This window comes from Octopus bimaculoides, chromosome 10 (genome assembly GCF_046866305.1).
Source record: "Octopus bimaculoides isolate indiv1 chromosome 10, ASM4686630v1, whole genome shotgun sequence".
Classification (NCBI taxonomy): Eukaryota; Metazoa; Mollusca; class Cephalopoda; order Octopoda; family Octopodidae; genus Octopus; species Octopus bimaculoides.
The window spans coordinates 44,068,607-44,095,922 of record NC_142937.1 but is presented as its reverse complement, the minus strand read 5'-3'; the positions used below and the strand labels follow the sequence as shown (position 1 = coordinate 44,095,922).

General features: G+C 33.9%; 2 protein-coding genes across 3 annotated transcripts in view; one reads left to right on the top strand and one right to left on the bottom strand.

Annotated features, from left to right (window-relative positions):
• LOC106868235 (sorting nexin-30) overlaps window positions 1–27,316 on the top strand; it is a 412,233-nt gene that overhangs the window by 50,329 nt on the left and 334,588 nt on the right. The window lies entirely within an intron of this gene.
• Window positions 6,102–27,316, bottom strand: part of LOC106868234 (DDB1- and CUL4-associated factor 15) — a 58,847-nt gene continuing 37,632 nt past the window's right edge. For both annotated transcript variants that reach the window (XM_089358566.1, XM_089358565.1), the window contains 2 exons: window positions 14,478–14,596; window positions 6,102–7,586 (listed from right to left, as the gene is read on the bottom strand). In XM_089358566.1, the coding sequence (XP_089214692.1) occupies window positions 7,328–7,586; window positions 14,478–14,596 (378 nt within the window). In that variant the 3' untranslated portion in view covers window positions 6,102–7,327. The remainder of the gene's footprint in view (window positions 7,587–14,477; window positions 14,597–27,316) is intronic.

Sequence of the window (27,316 nt, the reverse complement as noted above, 5' to 3'; positions counted from 1 at the left end):
AAACATGCCATTTGTAATAATGTATGAAAACCTGATCCAAATCATTCCTTATAAAAAATATGTTCATATTTAAAATTAAAATCTTGATCAAAATTTTATATGAAACATGAAATGATAATATGAAGTTTTAGATGATTGAGACCAACATAATACATCAATATATAATGTTACAAATATTTTACTAAAACACCAACAAAGCCTCAAGTATATTGAAATTAAATAGATGTCTACTCGAAAGAAAAACAATTACAAAAAAAGTTAACAGAGATCATGAGAAAAATAAAGAAAGACTGTTGTCTCTTGTTAACCAAGTAAATGTGGTGATTAGAAAAAATATAATCAGAACAAGTGGAGATACAAAGAGAGAAAAAATTAAACAGTGTCTAGGGATATCCGTAAAGGTGTTAAAAACCTCAGGTTGTTCGAAAGAATCTATCAGGAACAAAAACAATCATGATACCAATGAGATAGTTCTACAAAAACAAACATCTATATTTTGGTTTGTTCTGATAATTGATAGAGTACTAGATTGCTGCTATAAAGCCTCAAGTCAGCACTGATTGACCAATCCCAGGTTCCTAGCCGTACCACATTTTCTAAACTGAGGACCATATTGCACACTCAAATGCAGTCATGAACCATAAACGAATGCAGTGTGACAATCTATTCTTATAAACCAGTAGATTCTGGGAGTAGTCACAGCTGAAGCAACAAGGTAGACTTAGTTGTAGTGCAACAATTGATGTTCCTCTGCCCTTATTGTTGGTGGGTGCATCCCAGTCAAGTAGTTGACACCAGGGAAATTACTGAAGTTATTGCTAATACTGTATTTTTTATGTTTGATGAGTGGGAAAGACAATGTTTTAAGATGCTGCTCCAGGCTGTTGAATACATGTCTGGGTGTTTGGAGGTAGTTTTTCATGTAGTGATTGGGATGATGGGGATTGAAGCTTACTGTAATAACAGACTGTGCTCTTCACATGTCTAGGTGCCATTTCATTATTGATTTCAAATTTTAGCACAAGGTCAGCAATTTTGGGGTAGGGGTTAAGTTGATCACATTGACCCCCCATCAACTCTGAAAGGACAAAAGTCAACCTTAGCAGATTTTGAACTCAGAATGTAAGGATGGGTGAAATGCCACTAAGCATTTTACCCAGCATGCTAACGATTCTACCATCCTGTGGGAGTGGCCTGTGTCCAGGCAGTGGTGATGTTTAGTGTGCTATTTTGTGTTCTGTAGTTTATTGTGGAAAAACTGCAGGCACTTGTAGGGCTGGCATAATCTTTGATGGATCTAATATATTGTTTGAAAATAATAATAAAAAAACATGTATAGAAAAAGGTTAACATTTGATTTATGATTGGCAATACATTCAATAAGGAATTTCAAATTTCTAATAAGAGTGCACAAACATTTTACAGGTCCCTCACTACCTCCTTTACCTGGTGCTTATAAGAAATTCAGAATTGGTTGCTAAGGAGCTCTAAATGCAGATAATTTAGTTCTGATCACAACACTGGAAGCTTAAAAGACGGGGAAAAATTTGGAATCTAAAAGTTTGAAAATGAACGTAGCAATAGGAGCATAAACCGTGTAATGAGATCTCAAGTAAATTTATATAAAATCACAACAAAGTACATGCTAATATAAATGGTAGTTATAGCATTAGAGTATTGGAGAATGGACGAAGATTAAAAGAAAGCTAATGATGTGATATTGCAATCCTTCTTTACTTTTTCAAGAAACCAGCCAGCTACCTAATCACATATCAATCTTGTAGGAACACCAACCAAACTGACAACATTCTCACCAGAAAACAGGACAGACAGTTGCTTGTGAATAGAAAATCCTTCCTGAGGGAAGAATGTACTATCCAACATAGGTAGCAGCTGGTGACTTTAGTCTCAGAGCTAAAAGGACACAGAAATGGAAGTTGTGGAAGATTAGATTCAATGTACATTCAGAAATTTATAGAAGTACTAATTGAAGCATTTGACAAGGAGGAAGAGAAGATAAAGATGTATAATGTAGAGGAAAACTAGAAGTTCCTTTGAAACAACCTATCGAGAGCAATAAACTAAATCTGTGGCTGGTGAACATTCTAGTTCCAGCCAGATCAAGGGTTCATCAGCATGAGGTGTTCCAGACTGCCAGACTATCAGAAAGAATCAAAATTTGGGCGATAAGTGTGTATGTAGCTGGATTATGGTACACTACACTTAGTCATTTTGAAAAGAATGAGGTTCTTTCTAGCATGGACCCCAAGTTGGATCAGTCCAACAGAGGGCCCAGCTATCCTCATTGACAACAATTAGGGATAGGAAGGCAGGGAAAACCTGTGGTCCATCAGGAATCACCACTGAGATGCTTAAAATATCACGTGGCATAGGATAAAGCCTTGTCACTTGTATAGTTAATCAAGTTGCACAGGAAGGATTAATACCCAATGACTGACATAGAGTCATTATAGTCAATTGTTACAAGGGTAAAGGAGATAGAGTTACCAAATTGCTGGACAGATAGGATATAGATTTTCTCATATGAAGGACAGAATGGAGAAAGTTCAGAGAGCTATTACCTCTGTTGGTAACAACAGATCTTTCTCTCAGAGTAAAAGGCAAATTGTATGATGTTTGTGTATGAACAGCAATGCTACATGACACTGAAATATGGGGTGTGAAAACAGAACATGCAAAGAATAGAAAGGAATGAAGCTTGTATGCTTTGTTGGATGTGCAATGTTAGTATACACATGCAACAAAGTGCAAATATGTTAAAATTGGGCATAATAGGAATCAGATGTAGTGAGCAAGAGAGACGACTGTACTGGTATGGCCATGTGATACATATGGATGAGAACAGCTGTCAAAAGAAGACCCAATTGCTAAATGCAGATGGAACCTGTGGAAGAGGGAGGCCCAGGAAGACATCAGAGAGGAAATAACAAAAGACTGAGATGATTGGCAATTTGCTGTGCTATTAGACTTGTCTGTCTCAATAAAAGTGTGGTCCTAAAAACATTATGCTTTTGTCTATACATTCACTGGGTCCTGTTCATGCACCCAATGTGTCCCCTTCAAACATTCACCTCCACTCTTTTCTAACTACAGCACTACTCACCTGCTATAATCATACAAAAGCAGAATATGCACATTTCATCCCTCTTTGTGCTACCAGTTACATCACCCCTCTCTCCAGAACCTTTTAAAATCTATTACTCATTCATGTTATCAACCATTTCCACTTTATTTTCCATTGATCACACCTTTCAGTGTCTCCCTGAAAAGCATCTTAGGACTGCCATTACCTTATTTTCAATACCCTCTCTTATCTGCTATCATTATCATATCTGTCACCAACAGCCTTCTTCCCTCTTTGTCTCCACACCAATTATAGCTAACCCTATGTATCTCATACATCTCTCTCTCTTCTGTCCACTCTCCTCATCCCACATACCAACTCCCTATTTTCTCATCTACCAACAGGCTTATTATATTGCTGCTCCCCTCCCTTTCAGTACTACCACTTATTACCTGCTCCTACCTGAGCCACTCATTCTTTTATCATCCCACCCTTGTTCCATTTACTGCATATGCATCTACACCCATCTGTAGCCATTAATCACTCTCCAATCACACTCTAATGAACTTAACCCACTCTTCCTGTTTCTTATAATGTCTAATATTCATCTTCTTGAGAGTACATTTTGACATTGTTTTTTTTCCTGCTCCTCCTACTCACCCTTATATAATGCAAGGAAGTCGTGTATCTCTATAACAAGACACTTGTGCCTGTCCCTCAAACATAAGCCTCTCAACATATATCAAACTTCTCTACTACAACCCCGCTCAGTCAAGGGGACTTGGTGACCTCACTAGTGCTGGTGTCACAAAAAAAGGCACCAAATTCATTCTGTAAAGTGGTTGGCATTAAGAAGGGTATCTAGTTATAGTTATCATGGTAAAACAGATATTGAAGCTCAGCACAGTCCCCTGGCTCAATAGATCCTGTTAGACCATCCAACCAATTCCAATATGGAAGACAGAAATTAAATGATGATAAAGATTCCAGCAAACAGTAGCTTCATGAAAATTCTTTAATCAATTACATATGGTGTTACTGTCTTATATAACTTCTCAATTTAATCTGAATGAATTCTTTAAATAATTGTGGTAATCATTTATGCAATGCTATTCCTTTTCTTACTATCACACACTTTAGCTGTGATACTCTAATTAACCTTGTCATAACACGAACATTCTAGTTTTTAAAGTTATTACATCAGCAGCTTGCAAACTTTCTGACTTTGCAGTGCACCAAAGATTAAAAGTGAAATTACTGGTGCACTTCACATAGGAAATTAAAAAAAAAAGAAAGTACAGTTTTAAAAATATAGAAAACTATAGCTTAATTTGTTTTATTAATGATATTTATATATATTTTTTTTTTAATAACATGTTTTTCAAGATGCTCAAACATTACTAGGGAATTTCTAAAGCCTTAACATATATATTTAAAAATCTGCAGTACACCAACTGAGATCTACTGCATTACATAATAATCTCTTGACAACAGAAGGAACACTGAGTCTCTTCATGCTAAATCCATTTTATAAAAAAAAACAAAAAACATTGTATTAGTTCATAGAAGAATTTTTTTATATTGAGGAATAAATAAAAGTTTTTTTTACAAGTAGTATCAACAAGTGTGTAAATTTTGATTGAGTAAAGTTAGCATATAAAGATTATTTTAGCTGACCAGATTACAAATAGAAAACATTCCATAACACCAACAACTTCAACAAAGAAAAGAGTTAAGGATACAATAAAATTTAATTTTATTACAGCTGAGTTAGGCATTGATATTTGATGTTAGCAATAAAAGAGAGGATGTGAAAATGTAAAACCAAACTCTGAGAATACAAAGAAATGTGAATGGTGTAAAAAAACAAAACAAACATTAAGTTGCTTAACAATATTATTTCCCCACCAACATTTTTGCATTGTGACTGAAGTAACAAGTAAATATGCCAAACCAATACATTTAATATAATCAGACTACAAAATGGTTTGATATAACCAAGGAGAAAATGAAAGCATTCATGGATTAGATTATAGTGATAGAAATAATCATAATGCTAACTATTGATTTATACTAGATTATAGTTACATTATTTCATGTTTCATATTTGGAAATTAAATTTTCTAGAATGCTCTCAAACATAAGCTATTAGTCATTATATCATGGAGATATTTTGACATTCACATTCCTCTATGCTGGAATGGGTTTGATACATCTGCTATACACTAATTTTTATCTTTTGTCATCATGTGTGGAAGGCCCAACATCTTAAGATCTAGCCTTGGCACCTTCAAACATCTTCATTAGTTTTCCTCTGCTACAGATACACTCCACTCGAAGTAGACAGAGCCTCTTCAAACCAGTACCTAATGCCAATTTCTATCACATATGTATACCAACACCATCTCTTTTGCACAAGCCAATGCAGTTAATAATATCTAGCTGGTCTTTCAGCTTATTTGTGTTCACCATTTATTCAGAAACAGATATAACACATCAGGCTTACTTCATTTCTCTCTTCCAGTCACAAAAACTTTTATTGTCAACAGAGATAATAGTGCTCTGAAATTTTCCCAACTCTTATTCATTCTAGTAGCTATGTTTTTGTTATAGCCAGCTTCCAGCATTTTTGTTCAGCTCTAGACTAGCCCTTATTCAGCAGACATATGACCAAAGGTATCTAAGATATGTACATCTAGGATTACATGAACCCACATGCTTTTTTTTTCTTTTAAGATACAGGGTAAGATTTGAGAATTTGGCAACTATTTCTAGCAGGATGAGCAATAACATAGAGGCCCTCATGTTGGCTCGTCTAGCGCTAATTAGATTACATAATGACCTCGTACCCTAAACGTAGTTCTCATAGAGATTCAGCATGACACAGTGTGATAAGGCTGGTCCTTTGAATTACAGGTACAACTCATTTTTCTTCAGCTGAGTGAACTGGATCAATGTGAAATAAAAGTGTCTTGCTGAATGACACAACAGCGCCACCAGGAATTGAATTCAAGACCTTATGATTGTGAGCCAAATACCCTAATCACTAACTGACGCACCTTCACAATAATACAAAAATCAAGAATGCTTTACTACATGGCCTTTCTATTCTTTAGAGTTTTATATATTTTTACTGCTTCCATTGTCATTTGCATGGCTTTGTGGTTAAGAAGCTCACTTTACAATAACATGGTTTCAGCTTCAGTCTTACTGTGCAGCACCTTCTACTATAGCCTTGGGGTCAACCAATGCCTTGTGAATGAATCTGACAGACAGAAACTGTGTGTCTTTAGGTTTGTCTGCTGCCTACTACTTAACAACTGGCATTGGTTTGTTTATGTTCCTGTTACTTAGAGGTTCAGCAAAAGAGACCAATAGAATAAATACTAGATTTAGTAAAAAAAAAAAAAAAGTACTAGGATTGATTTGTCTGAATAAATCCTTCAAGGCTGTGCCCAAGCATGACTGCAGTCCAATGAATGAAACAAGTAAAAAAGGTAAAAAGAAGATAATACATATCATTTTCAATCTGTGATTCTTAAAACTGTGTAATTACAAAAATCAAATTACAGTGCTCAGTTCCAAAATGCAGCCTGCACTAGTTGCGGAAAATATACAAAGCTAAGCAAAACTGAAGCTGTGATTATTTATAATACATAATCAACTTCTATCTCAGAACCTAAGGTCATAACTTGTAGTATTCTTTTATTTGGCTACCTTCACTTTCTTTCTACTGCTCTTTATCAATGTCAATCATGGACAAACAAGTTAACTTTTGCTAAGTAAGACATCCGTTTAATTAGAAAAAGGCAAGGCATATCTTGATTTCTCAATGAAATTTCTTTTAATTAAAATGATAACTAGACATGGCTGTGTAGTTAAGAAGTTTGCCTCTAAATCACGTGGCTTAGGGATCACTCTCACTACACACCACTTTGGGCAAGTGTCTTCTATAATAGCTCCAGGCCAACTAATATAATACCTTGTGAAGGAATTTCTTACATTGAAACTGAAAGAAACCCTTCATGCATACATGTGTGTGTGTGTGTGTGTGTGTGTATGCAAATGATCACATTATTGTTTGTGGTTAGGTGCAAATGGTAACATTTGCTAACATTCCCTTTCAATATACTGTCTATTAACTTTGCACTTTTGAATCACTCTGGAATAAAAAATTCCCTAACTTGAAAAATAGGTAAGGGTTGGCGACAGGAAACATATCTGGTTGAAAAAAAAATCTTGTCATCTAAGCCATGCAACATCAAATGAAATGAACAGATAAAAATTTTTGAAAGAAAAACATGCTAATAATCTCCAGTAATAGAATAATTTAAAAGCCACTTTTTCTATTACCTTTTTTAAGGGCTTATATGGTATGAACCACCACCACTGTAGATTGTAGACATAAACTGGAAGAAATCCTGTGTTCTCATCAGTGTCAACTTGGAGGGAATAAGAAATGACAAACTGACCATCTTTGGTAAATCCAAGAAACACATACCTGAAAAAAGAAAGGAAAAGTAAATTTTTTTAATAATCACAGTAAATAAAAATAATTTCTGTGAGGAGAGAGAATACTATCAAGAACTTAATATTAACCTTTTTATACTGGTAGAAGAACACTTATTTATATCACAAGTGGGGTAGTTGACCAATGTCCAGTATATCTATATAACTTGTGCTTGTTTTACTGATTCCAAAGGAGGGAAGGCAAAGTTATTCTAGCAGGATATGAACTCGGAACATAAGAAATGCAACTAAATACCACAAGGCATTTTGTCTGCAGCATGCCCATTTCTGTCATAGGTCACTTTCAACTGATGATAAAAACATAACACTATCGATATGCATCAACCCTAGTTGATGATGTGTTTGTAACACAAATGTCAAATAGCAAAATCTTCGCTTTTATTATGGTCAATAAGTGGAATCAGATAGCAATAAGCTGATAGAACTAACATTATTAACTATATTATAATATAGCAAGAGGTGAGAGGTGCAATGTCAAGTGGACAGCTGCTTATTGGACATTCATGGCACATTAAAAGCTTTAATCTTGTCATAGGAATGTGTATTTGTGCAAGACAATTTTAGCTATCATATATAGCTGTTGATAACCTGATGGTGGTGATTTGTGTAACTGACTAGGTCAACAGTAGTTCTCAAATATGAACCATGTCAAAATTGATTTTACTTTCAGCTGTGATGTACAATATAAAATATTTGATTTTATCAGAATCAACTGACAGTAAATACCCAAAGTTTACTGTATTCATGAGGAAATATTTGAAAAACTTGTCAGTCATGGTTCAACATATATAGGTGTATTTTTATTTCTTATTCATATTTATACTAATTAAAAGTGACTTATTTGCAGGACTACAAAATTACAAACTGTGTGGGTGTGTTGAATGTAGTTTGGCCAAATGGTTAAGAAATTCATGTAGTAACCATAAGGTCTTGGGTCCAAACCAACTGCATACCATTTTGGGTAAGTGTTAATTAACATAGCCTAAAGCTTTGTTAATACCTGCCAGTGTTGAGGGTGGAATTGGGTATATGAAAACTGCATGGGATACTGTCACATGGACTATACCTATAATTCAAAGGCTATCCTCGGCTATATATACTGTTCCTATTCTGCATGAGAATTACATTCAGGGTACACATGTTATTGGAATACTCAGCCACCTACACATTAAGTTAAGGAGTTGGTAGTTCAGTTGACTGAATAACACAATACCTGCTGTTAAAAGTAACAAGTATCTATCTATCTATCTCTCTATATATATATATATACATATATATTTAATCATAAATGAAAGAGAAATAGTTTGATAAAATTTTATTTAACAATAAGAAAATACTAATATCACGACAAATTGTTTTGTAACTTAGAAACATGTAAAGAATTTATATTATATAATAATAAATAAATTACATCAAACTATTTCTGTCATTTATGACTTTATACAGTCCTTATTGTTTTCTCTTGTATCATACTGTATATACTATGTTTTGTAGAATGATATATTAAGCTTTTATTTAGGAGTACTATTGGATTACTTGAATCCGTATATTGCGACTTCTTTCTAGATAAAGAAAACAGGCCCATTGTTGTTGTATAGCATTAAATATGTGTTGTGTACACAAACCACACTCAATACAAATAAATATACCAATACATTATATTGTCTTTGAGCTTTTAAAGTTCAATGGTAATCCATGTAGATAATAGTTGGAAAAATAAGGATGCATGAAATTGAGAGTTGTGCTAGGTTTAAAAAAAAGAAAAGTGGCTAAAGGTTTATGTGTTAAGCAGGAAGTGTGGTGTCAAAACAGGAAGTGTGTGTAAGGGAAGACAATTCCCACAGAATTGTCTTCCCTTACACACACTTCCTGCTTAACACATAAACCTTTAGTCACTTTTCTTTTTTTTAAACTTAGCACAACTCTCAATTTCATGCATCCTTATTTTTCCAACTATTATCTACATGAATTACCATTGAAGTTTAAAAGCTCAAAGACAATATAATGTATTGGTATATTTATTTTTTTATATATTATTTTTTACTTTTTTGTAAAAAACATTTTCATTCTCCCTCTTCTTGAAAATTTGCCATGCAATGAAAGCCGGTTAGGAATCTATATTAAAATATGCTTTCAGTTTAGCATTCTGCCTTATTATTATTTTTCATTTTCCTATATATATATATATATATATATATATATATATCATGCTGGTTACTCATTCTGTTGGCACTCAGAGTTTCTCACAAATAGCAAGAAACTCAGAGTAGCAATGAAGTAAAGAACTAGTGTTAAATGAATATACTCTGTACATGTATTGAGCATTCTTTATCTTCTTATACCTCCTGTCATATGAGAGAGAAAGAAAGAGGGGAGGGAAAGAGAGAGAGAGAGAGAGAGTGAATTGCAACCTAATAGTCATTGATGAATCTGAAAAGTTTTAAGAGACATGAAATATGTATGTACAGATAAAAATCGACTATTGGTACACGAGACAAGCTGTGTGGTATCTGATCAATGTTGCTTGGCTTAACCTTTCTGCATATGCTTGAAATTTGGGACAAACCAGATGTTTAAAAGTTATCTAATAATAAAGATTAGTCAAAATGTTTGCAGTATTTTTTAATTAGTATTGTCATCCAATCAATTGTGTGTGTGTGTGTGTGTGTGTGTGTGTGTGTGTGTAAATAAGTAAGGTTTTGTAATTTTTTGTAGGTTAATATTAATTTGAATGCAGAGCTAAATAATGTTTAACCCTTTAGCATTCATTTTACTGTCAAATGTAATGTTTATTTTGTACTTTACTTGTTTCAGTCACTGCCACATTGATTGAATTAATCATGCATTATACTGTAGTTCTAGGTTCAGTCCCACTGCGTGGCACCTTGGGCAAGTGTCTTCTACTATAGCCTCGGGCTAACCAAAGCTTTGTGAGTGGATTTGGTAGTCAGAAACTGAAAGAAGTTTACATTTATGTATATATATTTATGTGTGTTTTGTGTCTGTGTTTGTACCCCCACCCCATCACTGCTTGATAAACAGCGTTGGTGTGTTTATGTCCTTGTAAATTAGCAGTTCGGCAAAAGAAACTGATAGAATAAGTACTAGGCATTAAAAAAAATAAGTCTTGGAGTCGATTTGTTTGACTAGAACACTTCAAGGCAGTGCTCCAGCATGGCTGCCGTCAAATGACTGAAACAAGTAAAAGAATAAAAGAATATAGACAACAGGATGTGATTTGAGAGATACTTGGTTGTTAATTATTTCAGCCATGTTGAATAACCATGTAGAGGTTCCATCGTTAGCTTGTTTTTTATTACAACAGAAAGAGTACCACAACAAGAAAGTGTGTTTATAAACAATGGCCTTCTTAATAAGTACACCAATTAGTTTAAGTGACATAATGTAGTTGTTTAAAAAATTTTTTAAGACATACAGTATTTGTTTACATTCAAGAAAATGGCTTTTTCTGAAGATGCTGACAACCATCTTATCAAAGAATCATTAGGGAGTCTGTAAAGTGAAAATCTACTGAGACATGCAAGCATTTTACAAGGTGATGCAAAACACTTGCGAAAATAACAGTTTTGAGAGGAGGAATCAATGTCAAGTCCAGAACTTGACTGAAACTTAATTTTATAAACCCCAGAAGAATGAAAAGAAAAGATGACCTCAGCAAGATTTGAACTCTGAATGTAAAGGGCTGCAACAAATACTGCAAAGTAGTTTTTTCTGACATTAATGATTCAGCCAATCTATAACCACAATAATTCTTTCTGATTTTGGGATGAGGTCAACAATTCTGAGATGAGGGGGGAGTCAATAACATTGATTCCAGTACTTCATTGTTACTTATTTTATTGAACCTGAAAGAATGAAAAGCACAAGGCCTAAACTTGTAAAGAAGCATTACTTTTTTTGATGCTCTGATTCTGCTAGCCTATAGCTTTTAGCCCTTTTGAGATATGGTGTTTTGGTATCTGTAGCCAAAAAAGACTAAAGTTCTTTTTCCTATCAAGATACATCTACTTAAAGGAAATCTCTGATTAGCTATTACACTTCAAAACCAACCATTCACAACATTTGTTACATTGGGCCGATGGATCAGCTTCAAAGTCTTTTCAGCTTGTGTCACTTAGGCTGATGAATTGGCCTGGGTGTCCTAAGAGAGTTAATAATTGTTTCCAATTTAGAATATCTTCTGGGAAGGCAACAGTAACTGGGTAAGTGGTGTGGGCATATCAATGTAGTCAGAATGTGCAATAGGATACTTAACCTTAGATTAGTTTTGCAAGGTAGTACAGCAACTATTATTTCTGCCTATGGCTGTCAAATGAACAAAAGGATCGATCTTATGATACTCTTTTGCAGACTACCTCTAAGACAAATGACAGTGACCTTATCTTTGTGGCTGATTACTTCAATAGAAATGTTGGGCAGCATCTGGGTGGCTTCTATGGAATTGGTTCTCGTACTAAGGAGGGAACATGGCTACTTGAGTTCTGTGATGCAAATAACCTAATGATCTGCAACAGCAACTTCAAGAAACCAGCTAGTTACCAGATAATCTATCAATCTGATTGCCTACATTCTCACGAGAAAGCGGGATATATGGTTGCTCAAAAATGCAAAGACCTTCCCAGGTGAAGAATGTACTCATCAACATAGGTTAGTCACTAGTGACTTTAGATACCAGGTTAGAAAGATTCCAAGATGCAGACAAATCTAGAAAAGAAGGATTTGGAAGCTTAAGGATACTTAGAATAGTCAGAGATTTAAAGACATCCTAATTGAAGCATTTGATGAGAAGGAAGATGAATTAATTACAGACATGTAACAGAGAACAGATGAAGGTCCCTACGGGACAACTTATGTGTGACTGGTGTAAAATCCCAACCAGAGGTAGGGTGACATGGTGGTGGAACAGTGTAGTAAACAGGGACATAAGTGCAAAGAAACAGGACTGGAAGAGTTGGGGTAGCTAGAAATGAAGCTAGGAGGCAGGTATATTTACCTTAGGAAGAAGCTGAAAGGAAGAAGTTTGCCTGTGTTCTGCAGTGTGAGGACCAGAGGCATGAGATGTTCTGGATTGCAAGGGTGTGTGTCAGAGAAAATTGTGATCTTGCAAGAATGAAGTGTGTTTGGATGGATGATGGCACACTTGCACTTAATGACCTTGCAAAGAAAGAGGCATGGAAGTGTCACTATAAAAGGCAGCTAAATGTAGAGAGTGCATAGCAGAAGGAGACCCAATAGAGGGACATGCTAGGAAAGTCCCTGGTCCATCAAGAATTACCATCAACATGCTTAAAATATCTGGTAGAGTAGGCTTTGTCACCTGTATAGTGAATCAAGTTATCCAGGAAGGGGTCATACCCAACAACTGGTGTAGAAGCATTATAATCAACTGCTAAAAAAAGGAAAGGTGATGCTTCAGATTGAAGTAATTATAGAGGTACAAATTACTGGACCAGGTCATGGAAGTTACAGAAAGAGTCATAGCTCAACTAATTAGGAAGAGAGTTAACCTAAATGAGATGCAGTTTAGTTTTGTGCCAGAGAAAAGCACTACTGATGCTATCTTCTGAGGCAGGCAAACTGCAAGAGAAACATTCAGCAAAAAATAAACTGCTATACTTGGCATTAGTTGGCATGAAGAAAGCCTTTGACAGGGTCTCTCACTCACTTATCTGGAGGTCAGTGTAGAAGCTATAAGCAGATGAGTTGTTGGTGAGAGTCATCCATGTACACGGATGCTGTCAGTAAGATAAAAGTCAGCATTGGGCACAGCAATGAATTAATCACCAAAGATCAGTTTTCAGCTCCTTCATTTATTGTAGCCCTAATTTAAAACTGGTTGCCTTTGGGAGCTTCTCTATGCTGACAACATTGTTTTTATAGATGAATCTCTGCTAGAGTAAAAAACGGAAATTTAGAAGCAAGGACTGGAATCTAAGAGCCTTAGAGTTAATTTAGCAAAGGTCAAAGAGCTAGTAAGCAGACAAATTACTAATCCTTTCAAGGAACTGGCCCTGTTCAATATGTAAAAAAGGTGTACGTAGAAATTTCATTTGGTGTACCCAGTGCAAGCTATAGACACATAAGAGGTGCAGTGGAATACAGGAAGGTTAACAGAAAAAGTAGTCTTGTGTGTGGTAGGTAGATATGCAGGTACAATGAACACTATATCATTAACTACCAACTTTTTGTTCCTTCTTAGAATTTATTTTTACTCACTTAGCCGTTTTACCATGCCATCTCAATTATTTCAGAGATGACTTAACATCTTAAATTAGTTAAATATTTAAGACTAGACATAAACATGGTACCTAAAATGAATATATTAACTGAAGAGATGTGCAACTAAAAGGTGAAGATATCTATGTTTTGTGAAATGTCATTCCAATAATGCATCATCATATCATTTTTTATTTTAGTTAAAAAACAAAATAATTCTAAAGCTTGCCTTTCAATAGCTCTCACTCTTTCTCTTTGATCAAGTAGCAGTAATATAATATTGATGTTGATACAACTGACCTTATACATTCAAACAAAAGTTGGCTTTGTGCCTAAGATAAATGATACCAAACTATGAGCTTCACCCTACTATCAGATATTGGAATATAAAGTGTTATTTTCTCTCTCCATGGATGGGCTTGTGCTGTCCCAAAACTTAGGTTTCAAAACATATGGTACCCCCTATATTTAAAATATTAGATGGGGAGTTCACTGAGTGGGATTTAATTGCAATTTGGAGCCAATCAACTAACAGCATAACAATTTTTTTTTTTTTAACTAGCTTGTCTGAAAATGATAAATTTCAAGAATACAATAGTTTATTAATAATAGTTAATATACTTACCCATCATCTAGCAAAACTCTTGGTACAAGCGATGTTAATTTAAAACAAAGCCTTCCAGGAATTTTCTTGAAAAATTTTTCTTTCCTTTGATGCCTATGTGTTTGAAGTGATCCCCGAACCTATCAAAAATAAAAGTGTACAAATATTTCATTAGCCTAAGTAAAAATTGACTAAATCTTGAATAAAATATTGCAAATAGTGGCAATTAATTTGAAGTTTTTAGTTCAAACAAAAATTACAGGTGCGTGCACACCATGGGGTATAAAAAAAAAAAAAAAGGACATTTAGTCAGGAAAATCAGACTTCATTTAATTCATATATCTTTTATCACAATGCATATACAGAATATAAAGAAAGCCAGGAGGTATGAGATAAATATATTTATTTCACCATAAGATTACGATCATTTCACAACTTGGTTCACTAAAGGAGCTTTTTTGTGAGTATCACAGGATTAGATAAATTCATATATTAATCTTTACTTGTTTCCATGCTGGAGCACTGCCTTTAGTCGAGAAAATCGACCCCAGGACTTATTCTTTGGATGCCTAGTACTTATTCTATCGGTCTCTTTTGCCAAACCGCTAAGTTACGGGGACTAAACGCACCACCATCGGTTGTCAAGCGATGTTGGGGACACACACACACACACATATATATATATATATATATATATATATATATATATATATAGACAGGCTTCTTTCAGTTTCCGCCTACCAAATCCACTCACAAGGCTTTGGTCAGCCCGAGGCTATAGTAGAAAACACTTGTCCAAGGTGCCACGCAGTGGGAATGAACCCGCAACCATGTGGTTGGTAAGCAAGCTACTTACCACATAGCCACGCCTGTGCATTATATATATATATATATGAATAAAGAGATTTTTTCCAAATTTTTCATCCATCAAAAAGGTTATATTGTTTTGTCTTTTTATTTGCAGTAACACTAAATCCCAAATGTTTAATTACAAATATCTTATGATATTCCAAGCAAGTATAATATAAACTGAAGGATACAGAGGAATAACAAGAAGCAAAATGAAGGAAATTGAGTACAACAAAATTTATTTTTATGTAATTTGAAACTTTTTTCTCAGACACATATTAGAATGTATATGAGAAGTAGAGTAATTATTTTCTCAAATGCTTTTGCACTCTAATCTGATAAATGTCAATACAAAGAAAAGATAAAATGGCTTATGCTGCATCAGATAACCATGCAACACAGACGTAAAAAGATACAATGGAGCTAATGTACAAACTAGGTGTCTTGAAGCTATTCAGGACCCAATGCCTATAAATGAACTGGCACATGAAATCAAGATTTGGATAAATTAATTGTTTGACCTAATCCAATTAGTCTTGACAGCTACAAAACAGGTTAAAATATTTAAATTACTCCTCATGATATAAAGAACCATTGAAGTGAATGAAAAAAAAAATGATCATATGATTATAGGCAAAAAAAACATAATTCCTTTTATAGAGTGAAATTACACATTTAGAAATGGGATAGGAATAAAGGAGTAAAGATGCCCTTTGGTTATGAACGATCATGAAATTACATTTAGAAAGTTCCCCTCCTAGGCACAAATCCAGATAAGATTGTTTATGGAAAACCAGCAGTCACCCATGCATACCAGCCTCCTCTCTCCATGTCACCAATGTTATCCAAGGGAAAGGCAAAGCCTGATACGGCTTAGCACCAGTGACATCACAATTCATTTCTACAGATGAATGAACTGGAGCAACGTGAAATAAAATGTCTTGCTCAAGAACACAACACACAGTCCAGTCTGGGAATTGAACTTTTACACCCTCACAATCATAAGCTCAATGCTCTAACCACTGAGCCATGTACCTTCACTTGAAATGGGATTAAGAGGTAATTTTAAATTAAGCAAAACTTCAACAAATTTGAAATCTTAGAATGTCATCATTAGACATTCACCTGAATTTATTTCTTTTTATATATAAAAAACTTACAGTGCAAAGAACTTTCTCGTACTAATTAGAATTGGCTAGTAAGAAATGTAACTGAGTCAAAAATAATTAACCAGTTCAGGAATAGATTTGCCAAATATCAGAATATTTTATGCATTTAAAACAGCATTCTGATATGCTGAAGAAGACTTGTATGAAAGAATTTGGTATTCAGTCGCTCCCTCTCCATCATAAAAAGGTAACAGTTATGCTAAGGAGACAAAAGGAAGTTGATCTTCATTATTTAATGTATGACATTGATTTGAGATACAGCAAAAAAAACAGCTAACTGCCATTGTTGACAAAAATATTCAAATTACAACAATCTTAAACAGAAACCACAGAGAAATAATATGAAAATTACTATCATTATTCTAAGTTTCAGCTTTTAATTATAAACTTCTTGTTTTTTATTCTGCTGTTTCTAACGCTGAACAAATATTTTAGATTAATCTCTTCCTTTAATATTCTTTGGCTCTTGACAAACTAAAAAGAAGACAAACAATGAAAGACAGTTTAATATTGATTTCTTACTAAAGCACAAAGTCATAAATTTATGCAGAGAAGAGAATGAGTTTCTCTGATATTTGTACATTTTTCAACAGAACAAGTAGAGAATCTGAATCATCAATCAACAAGAGTGAAAATGACCTGGTCGGTTGGATTATTAGGATCTTAATTCCTGCTCTAATGCTTAACACAAACTTAATATTAAAATCAGCATATTCAATGCTGAAAGAAAACTATTCCTCAAGATATTAAGAGATAATGAAATAGGATTTGAAACATTAATTCTACTATTTTTCAAAGAGTAAAATGCCACTTTAGTATTTATGTTGTCATAATTTTCAGAAGGTGAATTTAAACTCAATGTAAACGGAAAAGAAACTCTTTTGTGAACTGACATATATAAATACATAAACACTAAATTATGAACAAAACATTTTTAATCCAGTAACTGCAATACAATTTATGCAGCCAAACATTTATGCTTCAATTTTGTTCTGCTCAAGTTAACATTGTTCTGCTTTTAATTTAATATTCACTCATGTGTTCTAATACACACTTAAATCCATATATATTCATTCATATTAAAATGTCAAGTAAAATGAGTTGTACAGCAGTTTCTGTTGAATATATCAGATATCCTGCAACTATGAGAAAAATTGTAAAATCAAGCTTCAAATTATTTTATATACTTTTTCCTGTAAGTGTTATGATAAAATTTTTTTTACTATATAATGAAGCTAATAGTTCTTAAAAGTAAATGTTCCTGCTGGCTAGAAAACAGAATGAAACAGCTTTCCTGTTGCTAATCAGCAGGGATAAAATCTTCCTACACAATCTTACGAGTAAAGTATAATATAACACTAACTTATTCTGATATCAGTAACTGTTGTTGCCCTTGACAAAGCTAAGTTATCTATCTATCTATTTATCATTTCTTGCATTAGAAGTTTCCTGTCAGATTGCTTCATCAGAGCATATGTAGGTGTGTGTGTGTGTGTGTGAGGGGGAGCTCTCTTCAATCCACATTCTATCAATTCAAGTGTACTCTAAGGTTTAGTTGACTCTACCACACTCATTTCTGCATGACCTACTAACTGTTACTAATAATCACACACACACTTACAAAAAGTCATCCTACACTCCTTTACATATCTGCACAACAGACATTGTGCATATACAATCTAGACATATCTTGCCAGTCAGGCATTGTTTCCATGGAGAGGCTTTAAAAATACCCTTCATTTGAAAATATGGCAACCCCAAATACATCTGCTACACATTAAAGAAACACTCCCTTTTTACATTAACAGCATACAACAAAAAAAAAACCTTTAAAGTCACTACAAATGCTAAATCTCACAATCTCTTACAGTTACTTCATATACGAGGTAATCTTTCCAAAAACTGCATACTAAAGACAATGTTTTCTCTACAAAGTCAGAAAACATTTCACTTGTTGACTTAGATTGAATAAGTGCTACTGATACACATAAACATCTTAGGCTGCATCCCTCAAAAGGCCGTTGATCTTATTGGTAATGACTACTAACATGCTGTTTCTTTTCTGTCTTTTCTATCGTTAACTACAATTTTCTGTTCCTCTAAACTGGCAAGCAACATAATTCATTTTGCTTTTCCACCTTATCATCTCCATTATGTGTCATCTCTGGACCTCACATTTTTACCAATCATTCTCTCAGTCTATAAAGGTATATAGATTTCATTGCATCAATTCCATTAATGTGAAATTTTGTAAAAATCTTCAGTGCAGTCGTCCTCCTCGATAGAACAAAAACACTTCTAAAAGCCTTTGCAGTATTAAGCCTATTACATATATCTTAAAGCATTGCTAACTCTACTACAACAGTTTCATAACCACCATGCTTAGTTGGAATGTTGTCCAATTCACAAAACTTGTCAAAAGCTTGCATTAGATTTTCCTTATGATCGTCCAGCTGTTCACAATATAATTTCTGGGTTCAAGTATGTTGGAGTTGCCTCTCTACTTCTCAAAAAGGCAACACTTGCAGCTTCCTCATCTGAGCCAATAAAGAAATCTTTATGCAGTCATTTGACTTGCCAGAAATAGCAGCCAAATCTCTTCACATTAAACTTGACTGTCTTCAAAAAGGAAGGCATGGCATAATGCAGTGCTGGTTACATTATACCAGAAAAAAAAAAAATAAAAAGCCAGGGTGGCTATGACTTGAATATTTTTCATCGTAGATCTGCTCAGGAACTAAACAACAACTCCATATCCTCCTCTTCTAAAATAATGGTTCTACTTTCACTGCCCTCAGCCTGAACATTCTACAAATTAACTTCACTTTGTGCAAGAAGATATTTTTACACTAGAGATAAGGTTTCTTTTGTACTACATCCATTTTTCCATGCTAGTATGGGCTAGATGAATACATATTGAGATGTTTTAGAGCCAATTGCTCTTTCAATTGCTAACCCTTACCTGTTTTTCAAGTGAGTGAGTTTTTATCACACTCACCTTGAAAAGTATGGAGTTACCAAATAATTTGCAAGAGGAAACTGACAACAGACAATGCTATCTGTAGCTCAGCAACATTCACAAATATATGTGAAGGATTTTGTAGTTTCTGTCAATAACTTCACAAAGCATTACAGCCTGGGGTTATAGTGGAAGACACTTGCCTAAGGAGTTGTGCAATGGAACTAAACTCAAAACCACACGACTGCAAAATAAATTCTTAACTACACAGTCTTGACTGTCTATTTTGTGTTCATTACCTGTTTTCTTATCAACAACAAGTTGCTTTGACTGAACTTTATGCAACTTGTAACCAAGAAGTCAAGATATTATGAATTCCTTTTGAAGACAGATATCCAAGTGTCCTGTGTCTTTACTCTTCAGTTTTGTGACCAGGGTATTTATGTACACAAATGTAATATATTCATATGTCTCTAAAATAGCTTATCAGAATCTCCTGTAATGAATGCTTACCGTCTGTCTGTCTCAAGGTTGCTCAACCTGATAAAAATAGTAATCAAATCTCCCACAAATAACTACCAACATTCTCAAAAACAGGAGAAATGCAGGGATGTGTGTGTGGGGGGGAGTAATGTATGTAGGCCCTGATATATGCATTAAACAAAGACAAAATGATCACGGCTTCACTACTTTTAATCAGATATCTGCTCAATCTGGACTGGCCTGAGGCTAAATAAAACACCACTGACCTACTTCTAGGTCTTCAATTCTGACTGAAAATACTGGTTGTAAAGTGTTATGTTCTGTATAAATAGTCTAGTCCTTAAATTCTATAGATTACTTTAACCACATCAATTACACTACCTATACAATTTAGATAAGCCTTTAAGTAAAGTTCTAAGTCCTCACTTCTGTCAATGTTCTCAAAGTCAGATAAGTTAAGTTGAGTATTGACATTAACCACATCTGAGTTCCCATATATTTTAATTATTACCACACAGTACTCATGTATGTACATTCAATAATGTGTGAGTAGTATAGGGCATATGAATCATTTCATATCACGAATATTTGTTGATTGACACTACTAGTTAAGGCCTGCAAATAGGAGAGGGAGATAAGTGAAATGAGAGATGACCAACTTGTACAAATCCTGAAGTAGCCCTCTGGTTAGACTAAATTTGCCAGAATAAGCAAGAGAGGTGAATGACCATTATTTGGTGGGAAAGCAACATGATCCAAATAAACCTGGGTTAGCTCTGCTCTATGCTGCATTTTCTTGCCCCTAAATAACTGTTGGACCAGAACATTCCAGAATCCATTTGGCGACAAAACTTGTATGCTTCCTCTGAAGTTACTACCTTTGCCATAAATAAATCAGCCAGTGGTGATAAGTCAAACCAGATTCATGTAGGCTTTATGTTAATACCTTTTAAGGCAACTCTTTTCTCTTTATGGAAATATATTATGTCATGATTGTAGACTGGGAAAATCTGAGAACTAAGGTTAAAATCTTAAAAGAGAAACAAAAAATATATATACTTCTTTATAGTAACTCTAGTTGATGTACATATACACCTTCTTTTCTGCCAATGCATAAGCATTGTTTTAAGGAAACAAGATGTAACTGATCTTTAACAATATCAATATTCTATCAAGCTAAGATAGAGCAAAGACAAAAAATCAACAGAGATTTGATTTAAAACTAGTTATCAGCTTATTTATCATAAGCATAAAATATCCAGTCCTAGACACGAACAGTCTAACAGTCAAAAACTATATATAATTCAAGAAAATTAAAATACTCAGGTAAGTACATTTAATAAAGTATTTCATGAAGGTCCCTAAAAATTGTTTATAAAAAGCTAATATATATAATTTAATATCCAGAACTACATTCTACTATTTTGATCTGAGACATTTATGGAGAAGAAAATTTAAAAAAATAATAAAACACTGAAATATATACATATTCATTATTTAACAGAAACCCAAATTTTAATGATTAGTCACAGAATGAAAACAAACAGTCTATATAAATAAAATTAGCAAAAACTAATTAAATAAAAGAAAATTTTTTTTTCCTAAATTAGCAATAGAAAAGAATATTTTAAAAAGTAATACAATAGACATTAATGATTCAAAACGAGCTCATATATTTGATTTGCTTTTCAGCTTTCACCAATAGCTAAGATAGCAGATTGCAATTTATGAAAAGTAAACAAATAAATAAAAATCTACAATGAGTTGCAAACAAATTGCTAGTCTACATTAAAACGACAACGATGATAGCAAGCTCCTTCAAGCTAGAATCCCACATACTGAATTTGTTGACTATACTGAGTATTTGGAGTCATTTTTTCCTCTCTAAATCAATTATTGAATTGCACAATAATATCTTGATTACATTTACAGAAGACAGTAAATAATAACAATAACATTACTACCACCACCACCACCAACAAATACACTTTCAAAATACATGAACAGTATATAAAAGACTGATATGCGCTTCTGGTCTGTTTTTTTTTTTTTCTAATGGAATCAGGCATCCACTGGTGTAAACTAGAACTATAAATAGAAAAGAGGTGAACTTGTAATTCGTTTTGTATTGATTTTTCCTAGAAAGGCACAAGAACATAGATTAACAACATAAAGGATGGAAAATGGGATCATGTGATGTTCATGCTTTTCTCAAGTGCATTTACAAAATGAGTGAAATGACTGCAAATATGAATCAATACCAAAAATTCATTTTAAATATTAAATAAAATTGATGATGGATATCTTTAGCAAATAGTGATTAACTTAATATTTGCCTTTAAAGAATGAAAAATTGAAGGGAAAAATAACAATACTGTATGAATAGAGTATCTTAATATGGCTGGCAGTTCATCATCATCATCATCATCATCATCATCACCACCACCACCATCAGTTTAATATTTTTGTTTCATACTAGCAACAACGGCCAAATGATTGTGTCGATATTCCAACCCATAGAGTTATGTACTTGAACAGTACACCAAGAGGTTGTCATCAAATCGTCTTTTCAAGTCAATGAAAAAGTTTCTACACCAGCAATTCTCAAATGTGGCATCCTTCCAGTAGCCCTCAACAATCTTCCCTCTATAAATATAGTAAATTCTTCTTTAACTGACTTGTTTTACATTTTTTGGTGTGACTCCCCAAAAAAACGAAATCCAGGTTTTGGATCTGGCTCAGATTTTAAAAAGATTAACAACTGTTTTCCTGTCGCTTGACTAGCTAAAAATAGCAGTCTAATCTTTTATAAGCCAAAACCTATTCTTTATATATATGTATACATACATACACACAGAGCAAGCGACACTATGTCTGGAAAAAAAAATGTTGGGATGGTTACAGCTGGTATGCTTTTGATCTACATACCAGCTGTGACCATCTGCTCTAACAGGAAGGAATGGCCAGAACTAAACCTATAGCTAAGCCCAGCCTTACAAGACCCTAGAGTCTCTAGAGGCATTCACATATTATATAATATAGCATAGATAGATAGTACAAAAGTGCGTTTTCATATGGCTTCATTTCATCAATGTGTCTGAATTATCTTACTCCATCACAAGTATTCTTTAACTAAAATCAGTAAGCATGTCTCGGTGCAGTTTATTGCGCATAGCAACCAATGCTCAAGATCCGTATTCACTTCTTAGACATATATTCAGCTTCCCTTTTTATTATTTCTTAACTATTTTGTTACATATATCTTCTAAGATCTACCCTATTTTGAATTTCACAAATACAATTAGGTTTTTCTGTATCCAATGATTATTTCTAAGGTGATTTCTGTTTTTTAAATACATTTATTTGAATTATTTTATCTTCAGTGATCTATGTAACTTCCCACTTTAAATTAGCTTCACAATCTAATATAATACATTTAGCATATCTTCAAGATGATGAATTAGCAGAATGGTATTTGTTCCAACTTTCTCCATTATGGTCAATGAAAATGCACCAATCCAGGGTAGGACAAATGTTAGCGGGTTGAGCAAAATGCCTCATTGCATTTGTCCCAGCTATTTGTGTTCTGACAACAATGCATGTAACAACACTACTCTGGAGTTGTATCAGCCCAAGTTGGTGGCCTTTCCTTGGTTACACATCAGCATCATGGAGAGGAGAGATTTGCATGCCAGAATAACTTCTGGTCTTACCATGGCCTACACATACATGTGCAGATGCATGGAAAACCTTAAGTAATGAGGGCACTTATGGTGTTTGTTGAATGCTTCACTATGCTTGTGTACAATGAATCATGACTATCATCATGTCTAAGAGACAGAATTCTCTCAAGCAACTCATTTTAATGGTCTTAAAATAAACAAGATTTTAAAAATAGATAAAAATAATTACAGGCTAACTCTTTAATTTTGACATTAGGATATAATGAACAGGGCAAATAAAATTATGCAACCAATAGAGATAAATTAGGTAAAAGTAGAAATTTTATAAAGAAAAGTTGGTACAAAGAATCTAAAGCTACAACTAAAAAAAACAAAAATGATTTGAATTACATTTCATTTTGAAGGAATGGTACTATTTCCATTGTTAGAATTAAAAACCTTCTAACATTTCTACTACTAATTTTGAAGACAACACTGTTTAAGACCTTAAGACAGACATTATCTTCATTGAAAATACATACCATTTACATTTCATGGTTGAATAGTTAACATTAAGAAAGATGTCTAGCTGCAGAATGCTATTTGTATTAAAGCCTAAACTTTCCAACTTAGCCATTCTAGGTAATTCTATAAATAATTTGAATTATTAATACAGTGTCACTTAAAACATAAATCCATTGATTTCAAAATGTTTTTATGCTAATTCTTCAAACTATTTTTTTACTCGATAGCCACACTGATGTAAACTATTTTCACAAATAGCTATATATTTTATCAGGTTTGGTGTGTATGCAATCATGTGCATAGGATAGAGATGTTGAAGGTGCTTATACATGGTTGCTTGACCTGCAAGAAATAACAGCCACACCTCTATCATAGCAAGCACCATTGCCTTAAACAAAAGACACACTGATCCTTAGAAATCTCAAATAAGATGGAATTTGTCATTGATGGAATTCTTTTATTATAAGTTTTTTCTCAATCAAGATTGACTGGGGGTAAGCAGCAATAACAAATTAAGCTTAAAAGAGACATTCTGCTTATCTCTAAGCCATAGTTATAAGAAGTAAAAAACACAAATGAGGAGAAGGCATGTTGTAAAAAAAAAAAGTTTACACAATCTCAAACCAAAAGCATCAATGCCAAAAATATCGTGGTTTTTTTGGTACATTCAGTCAATACAAATTTTGGCATTGTTTCAGTCATATGAGTAACACGAGTGATGGCAATAATGGCACACATGGTATCTCAAGAAACTATTTCATAGGAAAAGTAATTTCTTTCTCTGATCTTGTTTAATGAAATGAAACAAATAAAAAAAGTATTCTGAGATCTGGTGAAGAATTCTTTGTAGCAGAATAGATATGGCAGTTTCCATAAGTGACAAGTAGATTTGATGACTGAAGTGACCCTAGAATATTGCTAGAACTTATATCATCATGTTAAAAGGAAGTGTGAGTGTGTGAGAGAGAGAGAGAGAGAACTACAGGTAAAATTGATTCTTGCAAGACCTGAAGTCTGACTATAGGAATTTTATTGAATGCTTCACTTTCTTCACCTCACTGCTTTTGCATCATAAAGAGTGTTATAAACAAATTAAAATTAATATTTCTGGACATATTAAATAAATGTAGCAAATCAAACAGAAAAACATGAAAAACGAGAGAAAAATAGATGGAAATTACGTAACAGCAATGTCTAAGAGGAAGAGAAGAGAGAGAGAGAAAAAGAAGAACTAGTTTGGTGCTTAGACTATTTACAAAAATGAAAAACAACAGAAGAAACATTCTTTTTTGAAAGATATTAGAAATTTGATATTAACATCTAAGTAGTGTCAGCAACAACTATCCAAAATAATATATAGTAGCAATATTTCTGATGTGATGTGTCAGTGAAAGAAATGACTTGATATACTATTTATAAACACTTCCTATTATTTATTTATATATGTCTAGGTCAGAGGACAGCAGAGATAAGCTGTTTTGAATTAGAGCAATAAGATAGATAACTGAGATATAGTTTGTCTTTAATGTTCTCAAGAAAGGCATGAACAGCACAACCTTCCCTCATTTACTCCTCTTCTCAAATAATGGTTCTTTAAGTGAAGACAGAAAAAAATGGAAGATACAATACCAGGTCGAGTCAAAAGTTTTTGTGGATTTTCAATGATGATTTTTGGCAACTTGTATCTCTATTGTATCATTAATTAGATACAATTTGTCCAAATGTTGCTGAATTGTTTATTCTTTATTTTCATACATAACATACAAACATTAATTGATTATTCTATATTTAACAGCTTTGATAATGAGTGGTCAAAAAATTGCAATTAGAGCCATTTACACAATCTGTGAAAAAAAGGACTGAGTGCAAGGGCAGCAGTAAAAAAAAAATTAACGATGTTGAAGACTCAGGAACTATCAGCAAATGTGTGGAATAAAACTGGTTCAGATGTTTCAAGGAAGGTGACACCAGCCTCAAAGACAAACCAAACTCAAGGAGATTTGTTGCAGCAGATGAGGTCCTGTTTGAAATGGTTGATCAACAACCAAGCACAGGCACTCGTACATTGTTGTCGGAATCTGGTCCTTCACAAAACACCATCAATTGACACCTCCATAAGCTCAGCCTTGTGAACAGATGCTTTTGAGAAGCTCCTCATGAACTAACCAATGACCAGGCTCAACAACTGCTGACAAATCCTTGAGATGTCTGCTCTTGGCATCAAATTGCAAATGGGAATGAAAAATGGATTTACTTTAGTAATCCTAAGAAAAATCAGTGGCTTCAGAACCTTTTGTCAAACAAGGATGGTTTGAACAGAAGGTCATATTGTGTTTGGTGATATGTCGAGAAAATGTTGCACTTTGAGCTTGTCCTAGATGGTCAAGCTGTGATTGTGAACCTTTACATGCTCAACAGCTGCTGTGAGTAAATGATACTTTGAAAGCCCAGTACTTGGTACTGGTCAATCAAAAATGTGCACTCCTACAGTATGACAATGCTCCAGCACAAACTGTCAATGTGACCAAGCATCAACTTGAGGAACTTGAGGGGCTGGAAGTGCAGCCTCGCCCAGACCTTGCACCACAAGATTACAACCTTTTCGGAGTCATGGCTCATGTCCTGCATGGATGGAGGTTGAAAATGGGTGCATGGAGTTTTTTGCCGCTAAACCAGCCAAATGGTATAAGTGTGGAACTGAGCCTCTGTTACAATGATAGCAAGAGACAATACAATATGATGGGATATATTTTGATGAATAAATGCTTTACGTATGTAATTTGTTTGAACTATTTATTCAAGCTTGAAATATGGAAAATGTTTTGACTCAACCTGGTTAGGTGAGGAGATTTAATAAGGAGACTTCCTGAGCAATTCAAATCTAAGGAGAAAGACTTATGAAATATAGCCGAGTATGGGTTGTTGAGAATGGATCAAGAAATATTTAAAGTGCAAGTAATGAGTAGACGTACATTCAAACAATGGCATTGGTGGTAGAGGTAAGAAGGATGATAGCGAAAGAAGATTCAGGAACAGCAATACTATTTTGTAAAATAAAGTGCTGAGAGAACATAGATTGACAGTGAGACAAACAAATATTGGAGAATGACAAAAGTGATTTAGAAAATGTTTTCCAAATATGTGGCAGGAAATTACCTAAGGTCAAAATATTTTATCCATGATTTCTTTCTTTATGCATTTTGATTACATATA